This window comes from Anas acuta, chromosome 5, assembly GCF_963932015.1.
Source record: "Anas acuta chromosome 5, bAnaAcu1.1, whole genome shotgun sequence".
NCBI lineage: Eukaryota > Metazoa > Chordata > Aves > Anseriformes > Anatidae > Anas > Anas acuta.
Genome location: NC_088983.1, coordinates 3,267,348 through 3,287,850, shown reverse-complemented (window position 1 = coordinate 3,287,850; position 20,503 = coordinate 3,267,348). Strand labels below are relative to the sequence as shown.

The following is a 20,503-nucleotide window of genomic DNA, read 5'->3' as shown; positions in this document are numbered from 1 at the left end:
TCTACATCTAAATGTCTTTTAAAGGCCTCCAGGGATGGTGACTCCACCACTTCCCTGGGCAGCCTGTTCCAATGCCTCACAACCCTTTCGGTAAAGAAGTTCTTCCTAACACCCAACCTAAAACTCCCCTAGCACAACTTTAGCCCATTCCCGCTCATCCTGTCACTAGGCATATACAAGTGTATATATGTCCATATCTGTGTATATATGTGTGTATACACGTATAAGTGTGTTTATAGGGGGATCCTGGGTGGCTCCCACCGCCACAACACCTGCCTGAGCTCAGGGGTTGTTTGTAGGGGTGAGGAAGAGGATGCTGGCTGTGAGGGCTCTGTCCTGAGGCAGCGCTGGGCCCTGGCCCCCTCAGGAGCCCCCTGGCAGCTCCTGCCTGCCATGGCTGGCTGTGATCACCCATTACAGGTGGCTTCACCCTGTCTCTGGGCCCTTTGGGATCTTTGAAGGTGTTGAGGAAAAGATCACAGAACAGCTTGGGTTGGAAGAGACCTTAAAGACTACCCTGTTTCAGCCCCCTGCCATAGGCAGGGATGCCTCCCCCTAGATGAGGTTGCCCAGGGCCCCATCCAACCTGGTCTTGAGCACCTCCAGGGATGGGGCATCCACAACCTCCTCCGGGCAACCTGTTCCAGTGCCTCACCACCCTCTGAGTGCAGAATTTCCATCTAACCTCTCATCTAAATCTCTCTTCTTTTAGTTTAAAACCATTACGCCTTGTCCGGTCATTATCTGATTGAACAAAAAGTCTTTCTCCATCTTTTTTTATAAGCCCCTTTTAAGTACTGAAAAGCTACAATAAAGTCACTTCTCTTCAGGCTGAACACCCCCAGCTCCCTTAACTTTTCTTCACAGCAGAGGAGCTTCAGCTTCTTGATCATTTTTGTGGCCTCCTCTGGACCTTCTCCAACACCCCACATCCTTCCTGTGCTGGGAACCCCAGACCTGGACGCAGTACTCCAGGTGGGGCCTCACAAGGTGCGAGATCATTTCATCAAGATGCCAGATTATTCACAGTTTAATTGTAAATCCAGTTAATGAGCGTGGACGTAATGCTGACTGGCGTAAGTTTATAGATTAAGGAGCAGCCAAGGCCTGTGGAAACAGGAGAACCCGGATGTGTTTTTTCCATAGCTGAAACTGGGAAATTTTGTGAGGAAAGGGGGCAAAAAAGGAAGCTGCTGTAGCCATCCCTTGGCCTCTGCCTTGCACGCCCTCACATCGCCATGAAGGTGGAGAAGGCAGGGAAAATGAGTCACCATTACGGGCACTTGGGGCACAGCCCTGCTCCGTGCCTCATGGAGAGCCCCAGGGCAGGACATCGAGGCCCTGGAACATGTCCAAAGGGCTATGAAGCTGGGGAAGGGCATGGGACACAAGTCCTGTGAGGAGCGGCTGAGGGAAATTGTGGGGTTTGGGCTGGGGATGGGGAGGCTCAGGGAGACCTCATTGCAACTACCTGAATGGAAGGGGTGGGGAGCTGGGGGTCGGCCTCTTTTCACTGGTAACTAGTGATACGGACAGAGGGAATGGCCTCAAGTTGTGCCAGGGGAGGTTCAGGTGGGAAATGAGGAGACATTTCTGCTCCAAAAGAGCAGTCAGGCACTGGGACGGGTTGCCCAGGGAGGTGGGGGAGTCCCCGTCCCTGGGGGTGTTCAAGGAGAGGTTGGACGTGGTGCTTGGGGACATGGTTTAGTGGGTGACACTGGTGGTAGAGGGTGGTTGGAGGAGATTATCTTGAAGGTCTTTTCCAATTTTAGTGATTCTGTGACTGCTCAGGGACATGGGCACAACCCCAGCCCCATCCCGCCTGATCTTAGGCACTACCAGGCACCCCGCAGCTCCTCCGCACAACCTGTACGCGTACCCCAACCCCTTTAACGTGAACAATTTCCTCCTTCCCCTCCTCAAACTGGGACATCTGATGTAAAACAAGGCGGCACCCGAGGACGGGCACGGCCCCCGAGGGCGGAGCGGGGCAGGGCCGCGGCTTCTTCAGCCCCCGCCGGCCGCGGCGGCGCCGTCGTGAGATGGCGGCGGGGGCCGGGCTGCTGCGGGCGCTGGGCCTCGCTGCCCTGCTGCTCCCCGCCGTGCCCCGAGGGCCTCCCGGCAGTGCTGAGCGCCGCTGCTTCTGCCAGGTGGGCCGGGACCCCTGGTTTAGGGGTGTCTGAGGTGTTGGGGGGCTGCTCCGTGTGCCCGCTGCTTTGTTGGGTTCCCCCCTTGGCACCGCCTCAGGGGGGTGTTGGGGTATGGGGGCGCGTCTGTCTTGGCCACCCGGGTGGCTCCTGAGGGGTGTTTGGGGGTTTTGTGGTGCTGTGGTGGTTGGGAACCACCTCATCTTTTCTGTTGGGGGTCTGTGTTATCATTTTTCTGCTATACAGGCTGTGGGAGGTGTGCCCAGGGTTCAGCATCTGTTTGGGGTTCAGACTCTCCCAGGGTGAAATCTCCTTGCTGATGTGCTGCTGCTCGGCCTGGTTTGCCTCCTGCTGATGTGTGTAGTGACAGAAATGTGTGTTCTCCACCGTGAGACCACCCCAGGCAGCTTAACTTTGGGGTGCAGGTGTTATAGCAGGTGCCTCTTGACTTAACTTTGCCTGAGCATGTTTGCAAGATCGAGGAGCAAAAGTGGTACAACGTGCTTGGTGCTTCATTTTTATTCTCCTTTAATAACCAGAGTTGTAAAGTTTACTGTTGTAAAGTCTGCCCTTACTGTGTTCAAGTCCCAGTGCTTAAACATGAGTCAGAAGTGGAGAGCGGCAAAAGAAAACGTGCAGTTGTGCACTTGGCTGCTGGGTGGCTCTTGACACCCCAGTTTTCTATGGAAATGGGAGGTGAGATCTGCTGATAGAGCACCGAGATGTGTGCTTTTCCGTGCTTTATCTCTGTAGGGCTTTTGCTCGTGTGCTTCCTGTTAGACAGAGAGGCTTGTCTGGTAAGGATTGAAGTCTGAGTCAGCGTTCGGTATGGCAGGAGAAGCCCTCGCCGCTGCAGGAGCTGGCACTGGTGTGTTAATGGCTCTCTGGCTTTTTTCTTTGGATAGGAAGAACTGGCACGGTACTTCACACTCCACTGGTTTGTTGTAGCACCCTCCTTGTTTACGGAATAGCACACGCTTTGGTTTAAGTTCTCAATACAAGTGTTGACAATCTTTCCTGTTGCCTTTGGGAAGCGTGTTACATAGGATGGAATGTCTCAGCCTTACTAACCACTTAACCTATTAAAAACACACCTGAGGGCTGTCTTGTTTGTGTTTTTTAATAATTTGCTGATCATTTATAGCATATGGCTGGTGGATTTTATTTACCACCAAATAAAATACAGGGCAAACCTTGAATGGTTCTACCTTTCTACGTTTGTATGCTTGAAGGCAAGGGTGTTTGTTTTTTTTTTAAAAAAAAAAAAAAAAAAACTTTAGTTCTTCATTTGCTCATGTTGCTAACCAGTCCTGAAACTGTCATTGCAAACATCCAGCTGCTATTAGAAACACCGAAGTTTCACACCCTGTTCCTGCTTTCTGATCTATCTCATTAGCACCGATTAACTCTTCACAGGAATTCCCTCAATCTTCAGCCAGCTTATCCCCCGCCCAGCTCAACGTGTTCCCTGCTGCATCGATGCTTTAGTCAGCTGTGAATCAATTCTCCATATTCCTGGTAATTATTGCTCATTCTTTGTTTACAGACTGACGAAGCCGTGCTAAGGCTGTGCTGCAGGTGCTTGGCAGACCGGGATTTTGATTGTGGTCTGGCAGAGCTCAGGTTTCCTTTTGGGGTGTTTCTGTGGTCAGCAGGCTGTCATTAGGGGTGTGTGTGGGCACGGTGAGCTGCCTCCTCGTTACCTGAACAGATTTTCAAGCCACTCTTGCATTCTTGTCAAATTGGTGCTCACCTACCGGCCTTGGGGGCAGGAATTTGTACCTGGCACCCTTCTGATCCCTGTAGGGTGGCTCAGGAGGCAGAGAGCAGGACCTGCAGATCCTCCTTGGCCAACAGGGGTTTGCAGGTGTCACTTGGTGGCTTCTGTGGTTTAACATCCTTCTGAGGCTCCCGTGTGAGATCAGCTCCCTTGTTTTTTTGGGTGGAAGATGGGGTGACAGCGAGGAAGCTCCTACGGGGGCACCAGGGGGCTGGTTTGGCTTGGAAAAGGCAGCTGCTGATGGAGTTGTGGGTTAAAAGCAGCTCCTTTTCTCCCCCACCATGGTGTTGCCTTCCTTGTGCTCTGTTCTAGCCACAAGTGGGAGATGCAAAAAAGATTTTTGCCCTCTTCCCTGCCCAGATGGGCAATAAATGATGGTGTACAGGTCAGGGAGAGGGCTTACAGCAAGTAAAGGAAGCCCTAAATCTGCAGCCCAGGAGCATTTCGGTGGCACTGAAGGAACCAGAAAGAGGTGAGGAGACCAAATCCAGCAGTGTGCAGAGGGAGCAGACTGGCAGGATCCCAGGATGGAGGCGAAGGAAGATGAAGCCAAGGCCCAGCCCGAGGATTAAGCAGAGCCCACGTGCGGCCATTTCCATGCTGCGTTGCGCACCCAAGGCGGGCACATCAGTGGTGAGGGATCACAGAGGGCCGGCCAAATGCCTTCCTCGCTGCTTACTCAGCAGCCCGAGCCCTCGGTGTGCGCGTCTGTCCCGGCGGCTCCGTCACATCTCCTCCCTGGGGACAAACCCAGCCCTGCCCCTCGCCTCCTGCCAGGCTCTGTCGCCCTGTCTGGGTGGAGCGAAACCCATGGTGGGTTGGGCTGTGCCACCAGGCCTGGCTGAGCTTTTTTTTAGGAACTTGGGGTACAGAGCAGGAAGATCCCCAGAAAATAGCTGGAGATCTCCAAAGGTGACCCCTGTCCACTCCTGAGCGCGATGAGAGCGTTCATGGGGCTTCACCCCCAATTATAATGGGTTGGTGCTGGTCAGCAGACCTAGCAAAGTCAGCCCTGGTGCAATCAGGACGTGCCAGCCCTTTCAGGCTCGGATGTCACCTCTTAGAGGTGATCACTGCCATCCCCTCGCGGTGCTGAACGCCTGACGTGGCCGCAGAGAGCGGCTGGAGACCCTGCAGACCTTTTTGGAGGCTTCTTTTAGGCCGGCTGAAGCTTGACCCAATCTGTAATCTGCCTTCCTCAAAGGCTGTCAGGCTTCCAGGAAACACAACGAATTGTGGCTTTTTTTTGTTTTGGTTGCTTGGTCGTCTTCGTTTTGAAACAGCTTTGAGTTGGGTAACTGGATTAGCAAACGGGTGCTGGTTTTATTTTGATGGGAGTGATTTCGGCTACTGGAAAGTTTAATTGCTGTGCTGCTAATCTTCAGTTTCATTGCCTTGCAAAACACCCGACAGAACACAGCACCTGCGTGGGGCTGAGGTTCTGGGCAGTGAACACGAGAAGCAAAGGTGAGCCTCCAAATCCTGGTGCGTCGGCACAAACAATTTCTTCAGGTGGAGAAGGGCACGGTGGCACTGATGGATTTCCCTTCTCTCCTCCTCCAACCAGGGTGGCTCAGTCTAAAATAACTGATTATTTTTGGGGAAAAATAAAAGCTCAGCTTTCCAAACAGTCCCACAAAGGAGCAGGAAGAAACCTGCACATTCCTTTAAGGTGGTGCTGTGTATTTAACCCAGGCTGGTGTTTTTTCCCCTCCCAGTTATCTGGGCTCTCCGGGTGTGCGTCAGGCCCTGGGCTTCACGTTTCTCACGTCGCTCTCTTTCCTCTGTACACCATCATTTATTTTGCCCTTATTCCTTGCAGGCTCGTTTGCTACACTTCACAGGGGCTGCATCCAGGCTCATTCTGCTTGTCCCTGCTTCCAGCTTGCTTTTGGGTGTGCGGGGAGATGACAGAGATTGGGCAAAACCCCCCTGGAACGGTGTAGTGTGGGGTACATGATTTTTGTGTTGGCTGATACCAGGATATTGTAAGCTTCTGGGACAGAAGCAGCGCGAGGATTTCTCATCGTGAACATCCCATATTTCATAAATCAACAACACTCACTTAAATCAACCGTTGTGGTCTTAAAACCCCCAATTTGTCTGATGCTGGCGGGTGGCAGCATCCAGGGAAAATCCCCAGCGTGCTGCTGAGAGGGAACAAGCAGTTGTGCTCGCTTCTGGCCGCGGTGATTTCCCCGAGTACGTGTCAGAGGGTGGCAGGGGAAGGAAACCTCCTCCTGCCTTGTGCAACGCTCTCATCCAGACAATAATCTACGTGTCAGAAAGCCATAGCTGAATTTGCATTGCTTTTTTTTTTTCCCCTTCTTCGGGGCTTACACGCTGCTTGTTGTGTTTTGGGATGATGCAAGAAGCGTTGGCTTCCTGCATCAGATTCACAGCAGATGTTTTCCTGTCGAAAAGCTTTCAGAGGCAAGGGGGGAGCCTGCTGCAGGCGCTGTGGGTCTGATTAAATCTACCAAATGGTCATGGTGCAGTTGGTTGGCAGCAGGGACTTTTCTTGACCGCCTTAATCTTTGTTGTCAGATCCAGCAAGCTGGTTCTTGCTGGATTTGGTCTTGATAAAAACCTCTGATTTGTGTGACTGTATCTGATGTGTGGTCAAGGACAGGGGGTTTTCCTGTAGGTGACACAGCCTGGCTGAATGCCTGCCATCTCTGCTCTCTCACAAGAGTTCCTGATGCCAATTAATCTGTCATCAGTAAGTGTTAACGTACCTACGTGTGTTAGGGGAAAAATATTTCTAAACAAGCTGCTTATCCCCAGGTACCGATCCTGAAGGATGCATCAGAAGGAATGCTCTGCCAGTTCAGCACAGTCAGGTTTAATGTCGTTTAATTCAGGTTGGACTTAATTGGATGACTCACTGATAAAAGGAAAGACAATTCTGAATTGTTCTATTGTCTTAAACAGCACTGACCGACTTGTTCCTCTTTGATTTTTTTCATGTCCAACAGGTTACTGGTCATATAGATGATTGCACCTGTGACGTGGAAACCATTGATGCCTTCAACAACTACAAGCTTTTTCCTAGGCTGAACGAACTCCTGGAGAGTGATTATTTTAGATACTACAAAGTAAGTTTCTTGTACGAGAAATGTCTGAATATTTCTCGTTCATTTTGTGTGCTTTTTTTAATTTTAAACTGATTTTAACATCAATAACTTTCACAGATAACCCATTTCAATCTTGATCTTTACAAATGCAGTCAGCAAGTCTCATTTCTGCTGTCAGGAGAATCTTAATGTGATACAACTTTCATATCCAATAAGTTGCACGATTTTAGAGATTCTTATGCATTTTTCCCTCTAAAGAACTTAGGCAGCAGATCAATGAAATGCGTTCTTCTGTTGAATTAGGGCTCAAACATGTTAATGACTGGGGATCCAAATTGCAAAATGAGGATATTCTTCATGTCTTCTATCAACATGGAAAGCCTGGTCTAGTTATCAAACAGATTGATTAATTGCTGTTACTGCAGGACCACTGTTATTAGATGCAATCTCACTGAATGTGAGCAGAATCTATATGACCAAATGTGTTTTTTTGGGTGTGGCTGGGTTATGGGGCAGAATTTTACCTGCTGAATATGATATTAAACAACTCTTTCCATTTTTTTTTTAAGTATTCACTCTGCTGTACAAACAGCTGAAGAAGTTTCTAACTTCACTGCCCCACAGATTAGAACAGGTCCATATAAAATTACTGGTGTAGAGCTGCCTCTCCCTACTTTTCCCCCATCTCCCTCCCTTCCCCAAGCTTCCTGGTGGGAGCACCAGAAGAAATAATAGGATGAAAAGCTCAACCTGTACTGATAACACGGATATGAGTGATAGCAAACAATCTGGTAAACACCAAGGAGTTATTTGTTCCCATCAAGCCCAGAAGTCTTGCACACCAACAGGCCCAGAGCACAGAGGACTTTCCAGCAGAAGAGCTGCACGCTGGCCCCAAGAGGATGACAGCAAGGCTCCAGAACACCTTCCTACTCCTCTGACAGGGAGGCATGCTGTAATCATGAGATCTCCAACACAAGGAGACAAAATCAATGGGTAGCAAACTTCCCTAAGATTCACTGAGGGTGAAGTGAGCAATGTTCTGAGGCCAAAGATTGCTCCCAGCAAACAGTTTGCCACTGCTCAACAACAGCATCAAAGTGTGATTAGGAATCAGTGGCCCGTTTCTTGTCTTTGTTGCCAGAAACAGCCTTGGCCATGTGCATGGGTACACACATCTTGTGTGAGAGATGGGTGAATGTGCATGATAGACTGAAATCAAGTCCTTGTTTAAAATTAGTGATACCTTCTGTTTCTACCTACACTGCAGAACTTGGCCTTACACTAGATTTTTTTCACTAGAAGCCTTGCAGTGAGACACCAAAGATATGAGTTGTTAAGCTGTGGTGTGGAAGAAATGTGTAACAGCTTATGTTGTTTGTAGGTAAACCTAAAGAAGCCTTGTCCTTTTTGGAATGACAACAGCCACTGTGGAATACGAGACTGTGCTGTAAAACCCTGCCCAACTGTAAGTAAAGAATCCATCCGCTTCACTGTTTTATTTATTTGGCTTCTGTGGACCAAGAGGAAAAAGCAGGCGGATGCCTTCCTCTAGTGGTTATTGCAGCCAGAGCAAAACTGTGGCTCTGATGGAGCTTTCTTAGGTGCGGTGCTACTGGGATCTGTGAAAAAAGGCTGAAATGCTAACTTCTGGAAGCTTAAAGAAAAGATAGACTGCTTATACCTGACCTTCCATGAACAGAAAAACTTGTCCTAGCCCTTATTTTGGGTATTAACGAAATGATCTGGGGACAAATCCTCTTACCCTGTTAAATGCCAGGATATTCACCCTGTTAGCTGTGCTGTCACTTGCTGTTTTGCCTGACAAATTCAGCCAGGCCCTTTCCAGCAGTCTCTATATATTAAATGGCTCTTCCAGAGTCCTCTGCTCCCAGCAGAAAAGCAGACACCCTTACCACTGCATCCTGGACAGGAGGGTGTTCTTCACTGAGCTAAAAGAAAGCCTCTTGACTGCAGGTGCCTGTCTGAAAAGAAGGGGAAGAGAAAGCGAGTGAATCAGTGTGGTTGCTGGGTTGATGGACGTGGTGAAAATGCCACCCAGGCTGGCTTTGTGGGCTGGCACCCAGCAACAGGCTCTCGCAATCCCATTCTGCGATTTCCAGAGCAGTTTGTGTGCTGGTGGTGCACAGGGGTGTGCCATGCTGCTGGGACAGTGGACGACCAGCAGTGCTCTCGATGGAGGATGTCTCCTGACACTATTTGCAGGCATTTACCAAGTCATTGTAGCTTATTTTTATGTACAATTTAAAGTATAACGTGGTGAAACAGATGTCTGTCCCTCTCACGTGGTAACTCTGTGAAACCTGGTATAGTGAAACTGTTGGCTTGGCTGAACAAAAATCTGAGGTGATATGACACCTTGAAATCTGGTATAGGTGTGTGTGAACATTATCTTATATAAATTCTGATATGGATATTAAATTAATTCGTCCTATTCTCCTCTCCCATGAACTGCCCTTCAAACAAGTCTCCTTTGCTTCACTTGTCTTGAAAAAGCACCTACTGTGAAAGAAAATGGGATGATTTTTTTCCTTGTTAAGAATTTAAGCAAAATTTAGGGTTACTTTTTTACTAAACCTTTTTTACTTAATGATGATGACAATGTGAAAGATGAATGTTACAATTACATTACTATTACCTAGAAGTTCTTATTTTAAGATTTCACTGTAGTTTTAATTATTTTAACCAGGATTCATTACATTCTGAAAGCAGCAACAAAAAAAGCTCTTCTGTTGCTCAATTTTCTGTGCTACTTGGCATCATGGTACTTTCAAATTGTACCATCACAGAGAAACATTGCCCTGTAATGCTCATGTGGTGGTTTTTTGCCTTCCTACTGATGGAGGAAACAGAAGTTGAGAAGAACTTGGGGGCCTCTTGTGCATGCTGCTCAGGTTGTGTGGGGCTGGGAATAAAACTTGTACGTGGCAGTGGTAGAAGGGAGGACTTGGCAACTCCCAGCCCCAACGTGGGTCAGTATCTGAAGAGAAGCATCCGGGCATCACCCAAAGACAGGATGCCAGACATCAGCTCCTCTGAAGTTTGTTGGATTCCTCAGCCTTGTGCTTGGCTGAGCAAAACACAACCTGATGTAGCACCTATAAAAGGCTGCTGATCTTCTGAGGAGGGTTGTGAAAAATCAGAATAAACCACCAAGAATATTGCTTAACTTTAGGCTGTGGAGGAGCCAGAAAATGGCTATGTTGTCATGTTGTAAGCTAATCTGGGTGCACTGAATACTTAATAAGTTCTAGCCACCTTCCTGATCTTTTTCAAACCTTAGACTGAAAGGCTACACCAGCCTCACATGTAGCACGTGCTCAATTTTGTCTTTCAGGATGAAGTTCCTAATGGAATCAGATCTGCAAGTTACAAGGTAGGCTGGTCTGTGTGCACACAGTGCTGCTGCTTTTGGGACCAATTTGTCACTGCAACTGATAAAAAAATGAGCTGTATCTGTTGAGATGCTAAATTTTTTGCCCTATCCAAATATTTGGCATGTTGTAGAACCTTTGAGGTGATCATCCTGAAGTCAGGTATTTCCCCTCCACAACTGCAGGGCAGTTTTGAGACTTCTGCAAGACCCCAGGCACAGCTAAGCACAAAATGTTTCTATGGCAGTGTCAGAATCTGCTACGAGTCCCTGCAACAATCATCTCAATTGCATCAACCTCTGCAGACATCCTGTGGAAGTAGAGGGTGGAATGAATCATAAAGATGATTTCTGATGCTTAAACTGTTAGTGCACTAAAGGCAAAATTATAACATCAGGAAAAATGTGTTTTAATCATTCCTGCTCCTTTCCTCTTCAACCCAGTACTCAGAAGAAGCCAGTAACCATGTTGAGGAATGTGAAGAGGCCAACAGACTTGGAGCTGTTGATGAATCCTTGAGGTTTGATGACTTTTTGATCATGGAATGGTTTGGGTTGGAAGGGACCTTAAAGATCATCTAATTCCACTCCCCTGACGTGGGCAGGGACACATCCCCCTAGATCAGGCTGCCCCCAGCCCCATCCAGCCTGGCCTTGGGCACTGGCAGGGTTGGGGCAGCCACAGCTTCTCTGGGCAACCTGTTCCAGTGCCTGTCCACCCTCTGAATAAAGAATTTCTTCCAAATATCAAATCTAAACCTACCCTCTTTAGTATAAAGCCATCACTCCTTGCCCTATCACCACACCCCCTGACACGGAGCCCCACCCCAGCTGCTCTGCAGCCCCTTTAGGCCCTGGTAGGCTGCTGTGAGGTCTCCCCAGAGCCTTCTCTTCTCCAGGCTGAGCACCCCCAGCTCCCTCAGCCTGTCCCCACAGCAGAGGGTCTCCAGCCCCTTGATCATCTTTCTGGCTTCCTCTTGACTTGTTCTGATAGTTCCATGTCCTTGTGCTGGGGGCCCCGAGCTGATCACAGTGCTCTGTGTAGGGTCTCATGAGAGCCCCCACCTGGATTTTCCATGATCCTTACTTGTCTTGGAGGAACCCTTGTGCTGATGCTCCTTCTGATGGCCTTTCTCCTTTCCTTGCAGCAAGGAAACCCAGCGGGCGATGCTCCAGTGGACACGGCACGATGACTCTTCAGACAGCTTCTGCGAAGCTGATGGTATGTGGACCTATTTGATCTGATGAGTCTTGTAACGAGATTTAAGCAGTGCAAGTTCTCTGCAGAACTATCAGGCCAATGTGTAGTGTTTCAGCAAGCCTGCATGCTATTTCTTTTCTTCTCCTTGCCTCTCTCCTGCACTCAGTGTCTTGAAAAGACGAGGCGAATATTTCTGAACAGCTTCATTGTTGGTCAGGGTCTCTCGGGGTTTGGCAAGTTAACAGCTTGGGTGGAGCATGCTCAGAGTTTGCTTTGCTGTCTATAGTCTTGCACACTGATGGCTCTGAAGGCCAGAGAGCTGCACCCTGCTGCATTGATGCACAGTAAATACAATTCACCTGCCTGTTTGGAGAGGAATGAGCTGGTCTCCCTGGTGGTGAGACCAATAAGTGTGTAAAGGGGTGGCTGGTTTAGCCCTGGAAGATGTAATTTGCCTTTAGAAGCTCTTGTCACTGACCCAGCGCTCTGCTTCACAGACATCCACTCTCCTGACGCAGAGTACGTGGATTTACTCCTGAATCCTGAGCGCTACACGGGCTACAAAGGCCCAGATGCCTGGAAGATTTGGAACAGTATTTATGAAGAAAACTGCTTCAAGTAGGTGCTTTGGGACACAGGTGCCCCAGGTCGCCAGGCACAATGCTGACTTTCTGGAGGGGCTGCATGTGCTACAGCTGCTCCGTTAATCCCCGTCCTCCTGTCTTTGCTGCACTGCTTGTGCACTGTGGGCTGTCAGAGCAGGGGACAATACATGTGGCTGCCCCGTGACCCCTGTTGGCTGTTTTTTCTAGAGAAGAAAAGACAAATTTCCCTCTATCCCTTTCCTGTTGGAGCAAAACTGAAGCACAGGAGGATTTCTGAGATCTCCTTAGGCTATTTAACTGCAGAGAAGTAGTTTCTTCTGTGTTTTTGCACAGCAAGGAGACAGTCAACTATTTACTTTTTTTTTCCTCTTAGACCTCAAAATGTAAAAAGACCTTTGGCGTCTGGTCGAGGTGAGTCACTTATCTTGCTAAGTGGTTTGGTAGCGTGCTGATCTGAGCTACAGAAGCAGTGAATGCTATGCAAGCTACTTCTCCTGAATGATAAGTATTTTATAGTTCTTGATCAAGTCTAGAATTCAATGGCTAATTCAAGGGCACCTGGAGGGGATGGCTCTCTAGCATCCATCATGGAGAAAAAGTCCGATCCCACATTCCTGGAAGATATGTGGGTTTGGGAGAGGCTGGGAACAGGACTGAACCCTGGGTTCTTTCTCAGTCCCTGGTTTTTGTACTTAGCAATGTATTGTCCTCTCATCCATGAGAGACCAAAATGAGACCCTGGCAGGGTTGTTCCTCTGTGGAATCAATTTAGTAAGAGAAACCCTGCCTTAGAAATTAAGACTAAATAATGTAAATTAACATAGGGAAGGGTTTCAGGAGCATACCAAGAGCTTCTTGCCCAAGGTTGCTAAGACTCCATGTCTCCTGATATCCCATCTTGTCCAGGCATCTAGAACATCAGCCTCTCTCCCCCCTTCCCCCAGGGAAGGCTTGCTGTCCTGCAGGTGAGGAAGCAAGAGGACATAAAAACAGGATCTAATCTGATACCTGTCAGAGCTGATGCAAGTGACTAGTGCACTGCAGGAAGCAGGGGTAGGGTCTTTGAGCAGTCTTATTGTTTGTGCTTTAGAGTTTAATTTTGGTCTTGTGTAACTGATCTCCTCTCTTCTCTCCTCCCCCACTCATGCTTTTCTCATCAGGAGATGATGGAGGTGAGTGGCACTCTGTTTTTACTGATTACAGAAGCAAGTGTGAAGTCTTTAACATGTCACGAGCTGTACCATTAGGTAACGCACCTGGTTAGCAGAACCATTATTCAGGCAAAATCAGGAGCTGTCCAAAATCCCATATTCAGATCTGGGCCCAGAGCTATTTGCTCCCTGCAACTTTGGGCCTGTGTGTGTGACATCTTCCCTGTCCCCAAACTATCTCCAAATTGTTTTTGTTCTCCAGATTATTCTCAAGCAAGTAGCAGGGATTAATGTGTAACACTGTTTTATGTGACTGTACACACTTAGTTGTGCTTTTTTTGTATTTTTCTAATAAAAATAGCCCTCTCCTTACCCTCACCAGAGAAGAACAGCAATCTGTGGTCCTTGTTTCCCCCTAGGTCATGGTGTTCTGCATTGCTTTTGCTTCCCACCAGCTGAGATAGGTGGGAAAGACTTTTTTGTTTGGTGCCAAACTGTAACAGAGGCATCACTCAGAGGGGTGGGGAGGAAAGTTTGTGTTCTAACACCCTTCTTCGTGCTTCTGCGAACTGGAGTGAGCAGAATTCCTCTGGGGTCTGGCCCAGAGGTGGTTTCAGGGCAGCAGGCATGGCCGTGGGGACAGCCCTCCCTGGCTGCAGGTGGGTCCAGCCTTGTCCTGTCAGCATGTCATCCTGCTGTCCTCCGAAAGCTGCGTCCAGAGAAGTAGTTTAAAATAACACTATTTGTTAAAGCCCTCCTGCAAGGTGCCTCAAACTGATGTGCTGCTTTTCCTTTTGTTTCCAGGGCATATGTTTTACAAGTGGCTGAAAGGTAAGCCTTTTTCTAATTGTCCTTTTTTCTAAACTTGGTTGCTTTTCTTGGGATGAATGCGAAATGGCTGGGAAGGGGGTGGGAGCTGCTTGCCACTCTCAGGTTGGGTTAGATTTTCTGGCACTTAAAACTTTCATTTTAAGTGCCAGGAGAGAAAAATCCAATCTATGGTATGCTTTCAGTATCTTAAAATGCCCGTTTCTTTTCAGGTGTCTGCATAGAGAAGCGTGCCTTCTACAAACTCATTTCTGGTCTCCACGCAAGCATCAACATTCACTTGAGCGCCAGGTACCTCTTACAAGGTAACTGCCACTTTCTGCCTTGCCCCTTCTGTGTCAGCTCTAAATTGACACTGGCGTACGCTTTGTGGCTCAGCTAAACACTGTTTGCAGCCCGTTCCAGCAGGGTTCAGGCCTACTTCTGTGCTCTTCCTTTCTCTCCCTCAGCACACAGCTTGTGTAACAAAATCAGGAATGCGGTTACCGCATGCCTTCAGGTCTGAAAATGGCTGGGCTGTGTGCGCTGCACCGAGGCTTCCAGCACGTATGCCTTTTATTCTTCCTCCAAGGTTATTTTGGAGTGGGTTTCTAATTGCATATCAAGGCTGGCTCTTGCGAACCTGTTTTTTATGACAGTCAGTTTAGCAACAATCTCACCTAGACTGTGAAATGCTTGGCTGTGCTTTTCCAGGACTCTTAAGCCATTTCCATTTTTTTTGCATGCCTTTGTCCACAAGTAAGGATCTGAAGGATCTAAATTTCAGTGCTGAGGTTGGAAATCTAGGGTGATGTGAAAACATGATTTACGTGTCTCGCATGGCCAAGGAATGTGGCGTGTTGTTCATGCAGTGTGGGATGCAGGCTCTGACTGACTTCCTGAAGGATTTAGTCACACTAGCTTACCGTAGGATCTGTAGACAAAGTCTACCAGCTTTATTCTACTAAAGCTTATAAAAATCAAGCACAGAAGACTTGTGATAGCTGTTAGAATTTGGATAACTGATTTAATTTTAAGTAATCATATTCAAGTGTCTACAGCCTACCTACACCTCGCCTTGATGTAAGCTAGACAATGTTAGAGCTGAGAGGGTAATGAGAAACATCAAAGGCAAGAGATGAGTTGGAACTCTGCAGGGAAGATTAGGAAAATAAGGTGGCTACAGAGAGCAAAATAAGTGTCTTTGGCTTGCGTAGAAAGGGCTAGTTCCTGTTGGTGAAAGGCTACAGAAGATCTCTGCTCTGAGGAGCTGGTCCTTGGCTCGGCTTGAATCCTTGCAGAGATTCCTGTCTGAGGCACCATGGTCTTGCAGAGAGCCTGCCTCAGCTCGGAGTTAGGGAAGAGTCCTTTCCTGCTACCCTGGTTATCAGTGATTTAAAAGATTCTCTGAAGTTTCTTTCCCCTTTTATTTTTCTTCTCATTTTTACATGTCGGCAACTGTATTATATCTTACTTCCACTACATGCTCTATTTAATCTTAAGCACACAATAGGACAGGCAAGCAGAAACGTTCTTTGTGAGAGCTTGATAATAAGAAATAGAGATCAATCTCCTCTGATCCTTGGTTACTTTTTTCTTTCACATTTCCCCAGTAGAAGGAATGTTCTTAAGGTTTCTGGGCTTATTAGGGAGCCTTTCAACCTCTGACTCCCCTGTTGTTTCCCAGCACAACGTGATCAGGAGGCTTCTGCTGTCTGCCTCTGCAGATGCTTGGAGCAAAACAGGGAGACTGCTTCTGAGTTCTGCAGCAAGCTGGTGGCTTTTGAGGGCAGGACTGAAGGAAAGCAGGGACCTTCACAGCCTGCCTGGTACAGCCAGCCTGTCCTCTTCGTGTACACACAAATGCTGAACTAACTCCAGCTTACACAGAACTGCTTTCAGAAACAGCTTAAATGTCAAGAAGCTCTTCAACCGACTTGATTCTGCTTAAAATGAACAGCCTCCATTTTTAGCTTTGGCTTATACGCCTGGGACCTGCTTTAAACCAATTGGCTAAAATCTGCAGGAGTTCTGCATTTGTTAGGGTTTGGTTGAAAGCATGTCTCTCTTGAACAATTGGGGTTAGTGGAAGGGCTGTGACTGCTACAAAGCTTGGATCTCCTTGGTTAGAGATAATATTTCACCATTTGCTTGGGACAGTGGGAAGCAGTGCACTAGAACCATACCCATCCACCTCATTTCTTTGTTTTTTTTTGCTCTCAGATACGTGGTCAGAGAAGAAATGGGGCCCCAATGTTACAGAGTTCCAGCAGAGATTTGATGAAGTCCTCACCAGAGGGGAAGGCCCCAGAAGACTCAAGAACCTCTATTTTCTCTACCTGATAGAGCTACGGGCTCTGTCCAAAGTGTTGCCATTCTTTGACCGCCCAGGTTTCCAGCTGTACACAGGGAACAAAAGTCACGATGCAGAAATCAAAAACCTGTTGCTGGAAATTCTCCATCTGGCCAAGTAATTACACTCAGTACCTGGGGAGAATGGCTCTTTCAACCCTGGCATCTCTTAACCTTTCACTTAAAGCGCCTAGAAAGGCAGGTTCTGGGTTCGTTCTTGTAGTGGGATAGCGTGATTTGGGTAGTATTGTTGGGATTGCATTGCTATCTGCATTCAAATAGCAAAACAGGCTAATTAAGCCCACAGTTTAATAGCCTAGGCAGCCTCTTGGGTTTAGCAGAATTGAATTTAATAACCACCTACATGTCAGCCCTGAAACTGGCTACCTGTTTGAGTCATCTGTGAAATACCAGTCCTGGCTTCATGTTTTTTTGTCTAGAAAAAAATGCTAAAGATGTTGGTAATAGAGGTTTGGACAGAGGTTTGAGGGCAAGGTATGGAAGATACCAGAACCAGATGGAGTGGGTGTCTCCTAACATGATTGATGTTTGAATTTCTCTCTTCACACTCCCATGCCTTCAGTGCTTACGTCTGTTAGAAAACAGACTACAATTGCTTAGAAACCACAGAGCAATCGCTGAAAATGTCTCCAAGGTGAGATGCAAGTTAAAAACTGAAAGCCTCCAGGAGATCTAAGAAACAAACAGATTGCACTTAAAATACATCTAGAGATGTTCAGTGTCTAACACCTATCAGTTTCACTCTGATACCTAACCAGAAACTTCTGTGAATCTGGATTGAAGTCATACAAACAAGCCATAGGGAGCTAAAACTCTTTTCATTCTATTTCAGGTCTTTTCCACTGCATTTTGATGAGAACTCATTCTTTGCAGGGAACAAAAAGGAAGCTGCGAAGCTAAAGGTAAACTAAAGGTTGTCCAGCCCTTCCCTTTGGGGCACTTTCTCCCTAAACAGTATTTTGTGTGTCTGGAATAATGCTGGATCTGAATGGGACTCTTGCTATGGTCAAGGTACTGGACCAGGTATTTCCAGTCCATTTTGTTTTTCTGGATGGTTTGGGACTTGTTGGAAGCTACAGGTTGTAGGGTGTACCTTAAGGAGAGTGGTCTGAGAAAGAAGCATTTTAAGCTAAATTTGGTGAGACTTAGTTGTTAGAGTCCAGAATTAATACATTATTGGGTTTGAATTAATGAATTAATACATAGAAGTCCTAATTTGCATGTAAATGTGATCAACTTAAATGTCTTTTCCCCTAGGAGGAATTCAGGCTACACTTCAAGAACATTACCAGGATAATGGACTGTGTTGGCTGCTTCAAATGTCGCCTCTGGGGGAAGTTGCAGGTAAGTGTGGCCAGCAGTCGGGCATGCCTGGAAGCACCTCACTTGGTGGGACTCTGCTCAAATGCAGCTCTTAGATCCCATCAGCTCCTAGATACAGATCAGGGCTGCTTCGTTTCTTACCAGGGTCCAGTCAGCAGGAAGCAGTGTGCTGCTGATTGCAGCAGCACACTCTCTGGGCCATACAGGAGCTGTGTGTTGCCTCTGCAGCTGAAAACCAGGTTACCCTGCTGCAGCTGAGAGTCTGGGAGAGTGGAGAGGGTGTGTAGAGCCTCTGGCAAACATCTAGGGGTTCAGCAGGATCCGCACTGACCTTTGTGTGGTCGAACTTAGACAGGAAGCCTCTGTTGGGCAGCTCTGCTATCAAAATAAGTCTAAATAAACAGAACGTCCTGGCTCCGTTCTGCTTCCTTCTCTTCAGTGTGCTAAGTGAAATCTAAGTCTTGCCCTGTGAAGCTGATGTCAACAGGAACCTTTGCAAACATGAAGAAGGGAAGTGAAGTTAAGCTTGTGAGCCCCCTCCCCTCTATTAAATGATCTTGTTTGTCGTGCACAGACACAAGGCTTGGGCACGGTGCTGAAGATCCTGTTTTCTGAAAACCTGATAGGAAAGATACCTGAAAGCGGTCCTTCCTACGGATTCCGGCTGACAAGACAAGAAATTGTTGCACTATTTAATGCTTTTGGAAGGTTAGTGTGAGAATTTGTCTCCAATCTTACATGTGCTGCTGTGTTACATCCCATGTAAGCTTCACAGTTAATTTTAATCACTAATATTGGTGTTAATTCCCATTCTGATCATACTTTCTCATCAAGAAGCTCTCAGATGCCAGAGGATGTTCATGTAGAAGTGCAACAGGTAGAACAAAACAAGTTATTTATATTTTTGTAAGGAATTCAAGGAAGTGCTTGAATTAAGATACCAAGAACTTGGTTTTTAAGAAACTGTGTGACTCTGTCCTGTGAGCACACTGTCCCAAACTAAGGTTGCTCTTCTTACCTGTTCTATACCCACTTCAGACTCTCCTCCAAGCATCAAACTCCCACCAGTTTGTTCCCAGATCTGTCTGCAATCGTTGCATTTGTCAGGAAGCCATCAGTGCAGCCCTGTGGGGAGCTGGGTTAGGTTTTTGGCAGAAAAAGGTAACGAGGCCTTTAGGGGAGAGGGGAGATTGCAAGAAGCTTTGGTTATACATTACCGCGTAGTGGTGTTGACAGACCTGGAGTTTTTGGCAATCAGGTTTTTAAAGGATTTTTCGGTCGATGTTGCTGCCAATACTTAAAGCTCAGTGGTCCTGATTGTCTTCTGCAGTGTGAATTGGCAGCAATAGGGAGCCCCTAATGTGTATCAGTCAAAGCTGGAAAACCCCAAAAGATCCTTATCCAGGGATGTTATATTGCCTCCCCTCCTGCGCACAGCTGCTGTGCTCTTCTTAGATGAGAGGAGCTGGGACTGGTTCTGCCTTTATATTGCCATGTTGGCACAGCCTCTGGAAAAGTCTGCATGCAGGAGACCTCCAGACCCTCTGAAAGTCTGTTTTCAGAGGAAGCTGAGGGCTGGCAGGCAAAGAGCCTTTTTCTTTTCTTCCCCTTCCCCCTCTGCTGCCCTGCTAAAACTTTTCTCTGTAAGTTCTGCTGTGTGAAAAGACTGAAGGCAGGCAGCTTGTCTCTCAGCTCTTACTCCAGCCTCACATCCTATCTACGTGGATTAGAAGTGCCTTTTAAAGCAGACCTGCATCTATTTTTTGCTTAGAAGTGATTTGGATGATTCAAAATATTCAAAACCTTAAAAGAGAGGGCAGTGTTGGCTGGGGAGGGGGTGGACCTTATTCTCTGAGTCCAATCCAGCATTTCCTGCTGCCGATGCTCCAGGGGCAAAATGCATTCAGCAAGAAAATGAGGTAGGTGAGTGAAAAAAGCCTTCGGAAGAAACAAGCTTATACCACAAGGAGACTCAGCGACCTGCCTGCACAGCTGGTAATATTATGGTCTGTTTCTTGACCTCTAGTTAATGGGTTTGTCTGATCGCTGCTAAGCTCTGTAACATCCTGTTCCACTGTGCCTCGGTAACAGAACCTCATGTCTGTTTGCTTTATAAAGAGTCTACAAAATTAGTTAGGTTCTGGTTCAGCCAGGCTCTTAATTTAGCTGAATTTCTAAATTCTCTCTTCCCAAGAGCTGCTTGAAGGTTTTCTTGATAGCAGTCCCTTTCTTGATTTTATTTTTTAAATTAAGTATGATGCATATGTTGCTCTGTTTTTCTTTCCTTGCACACAGGGTTTCAACGAGTGTTAGAGAATTGGAAAACTTCAGGAACATCTTAAGGAATATGCAGTGAATTCACTAGAGAAAGGGACTGAAGTTTTATTGTTTGTGTCCTGGGTTCTTTAAAACCAGACAAATGCCATAATTCCATGCCACTCCTGACTGCTGCCAGGTGAAGACCACTTGCTGGGCCTCCTGTTCCGAAGCTGATTGTCTGTAAGCTGCTGATGCCAAATCTTTTGTACAAAAAATAATACTATTTTGTATAAAAGTGGGGACTACGTGTAAAGTTTATTTTATATATTGGGAGATCATTCTGAATAATTTCTTTAAGTATTGCTGAATAAATCTGGGGAAAATTC

At 47.1% G+C, this 20,503-nt stretch overlaps 1 protein-coding gene across 1 annotated transcript; it reads left to right on the top strand.

The window, feature by feature from the left end:
* The first annotated feature begins 1,992 nt into the window (after nucleotides 1-1,992).
* Nucleotides 1,993-20,503, top strand: ERO1A (endoplasmic reticulum oxidoreductase 1 alpha). Its single transcript, XM_068682293.1, has 16 exons — nucleotides 1,993-2,150; nucleotides 6,906-7,025; nucleotides 8,389-8,472; nucleotides 10,363-10,401; nucleotides 10,843-10,919; nucleotides 11,547-11,620; nucleotides 12,097-12,217; nucleotides 12,578-12,615; nucleotides 13,365-13,376; nucleotides 14,160-14,186; nucleotides 14,396-14,488; nucleotides 16,386-16,632; nucleotides 17,368-17,437; nucleotides 17,793-17,879; nucleotides 18,433-18,566; nucleotides 20,154-20,503. The coding sequence occupies exons 1-16, from the start codon at nucleotides 2,043-2,045 to the stop codon at nucleotides 20,212-20,214; spliced, it is 1,392 nt and encodes a 463-aa protein (XP_068538394.1). The 5' UTR covers nucleotides 1,993-2,042; the 3' UTR covers nucleotides 20,215-20,503.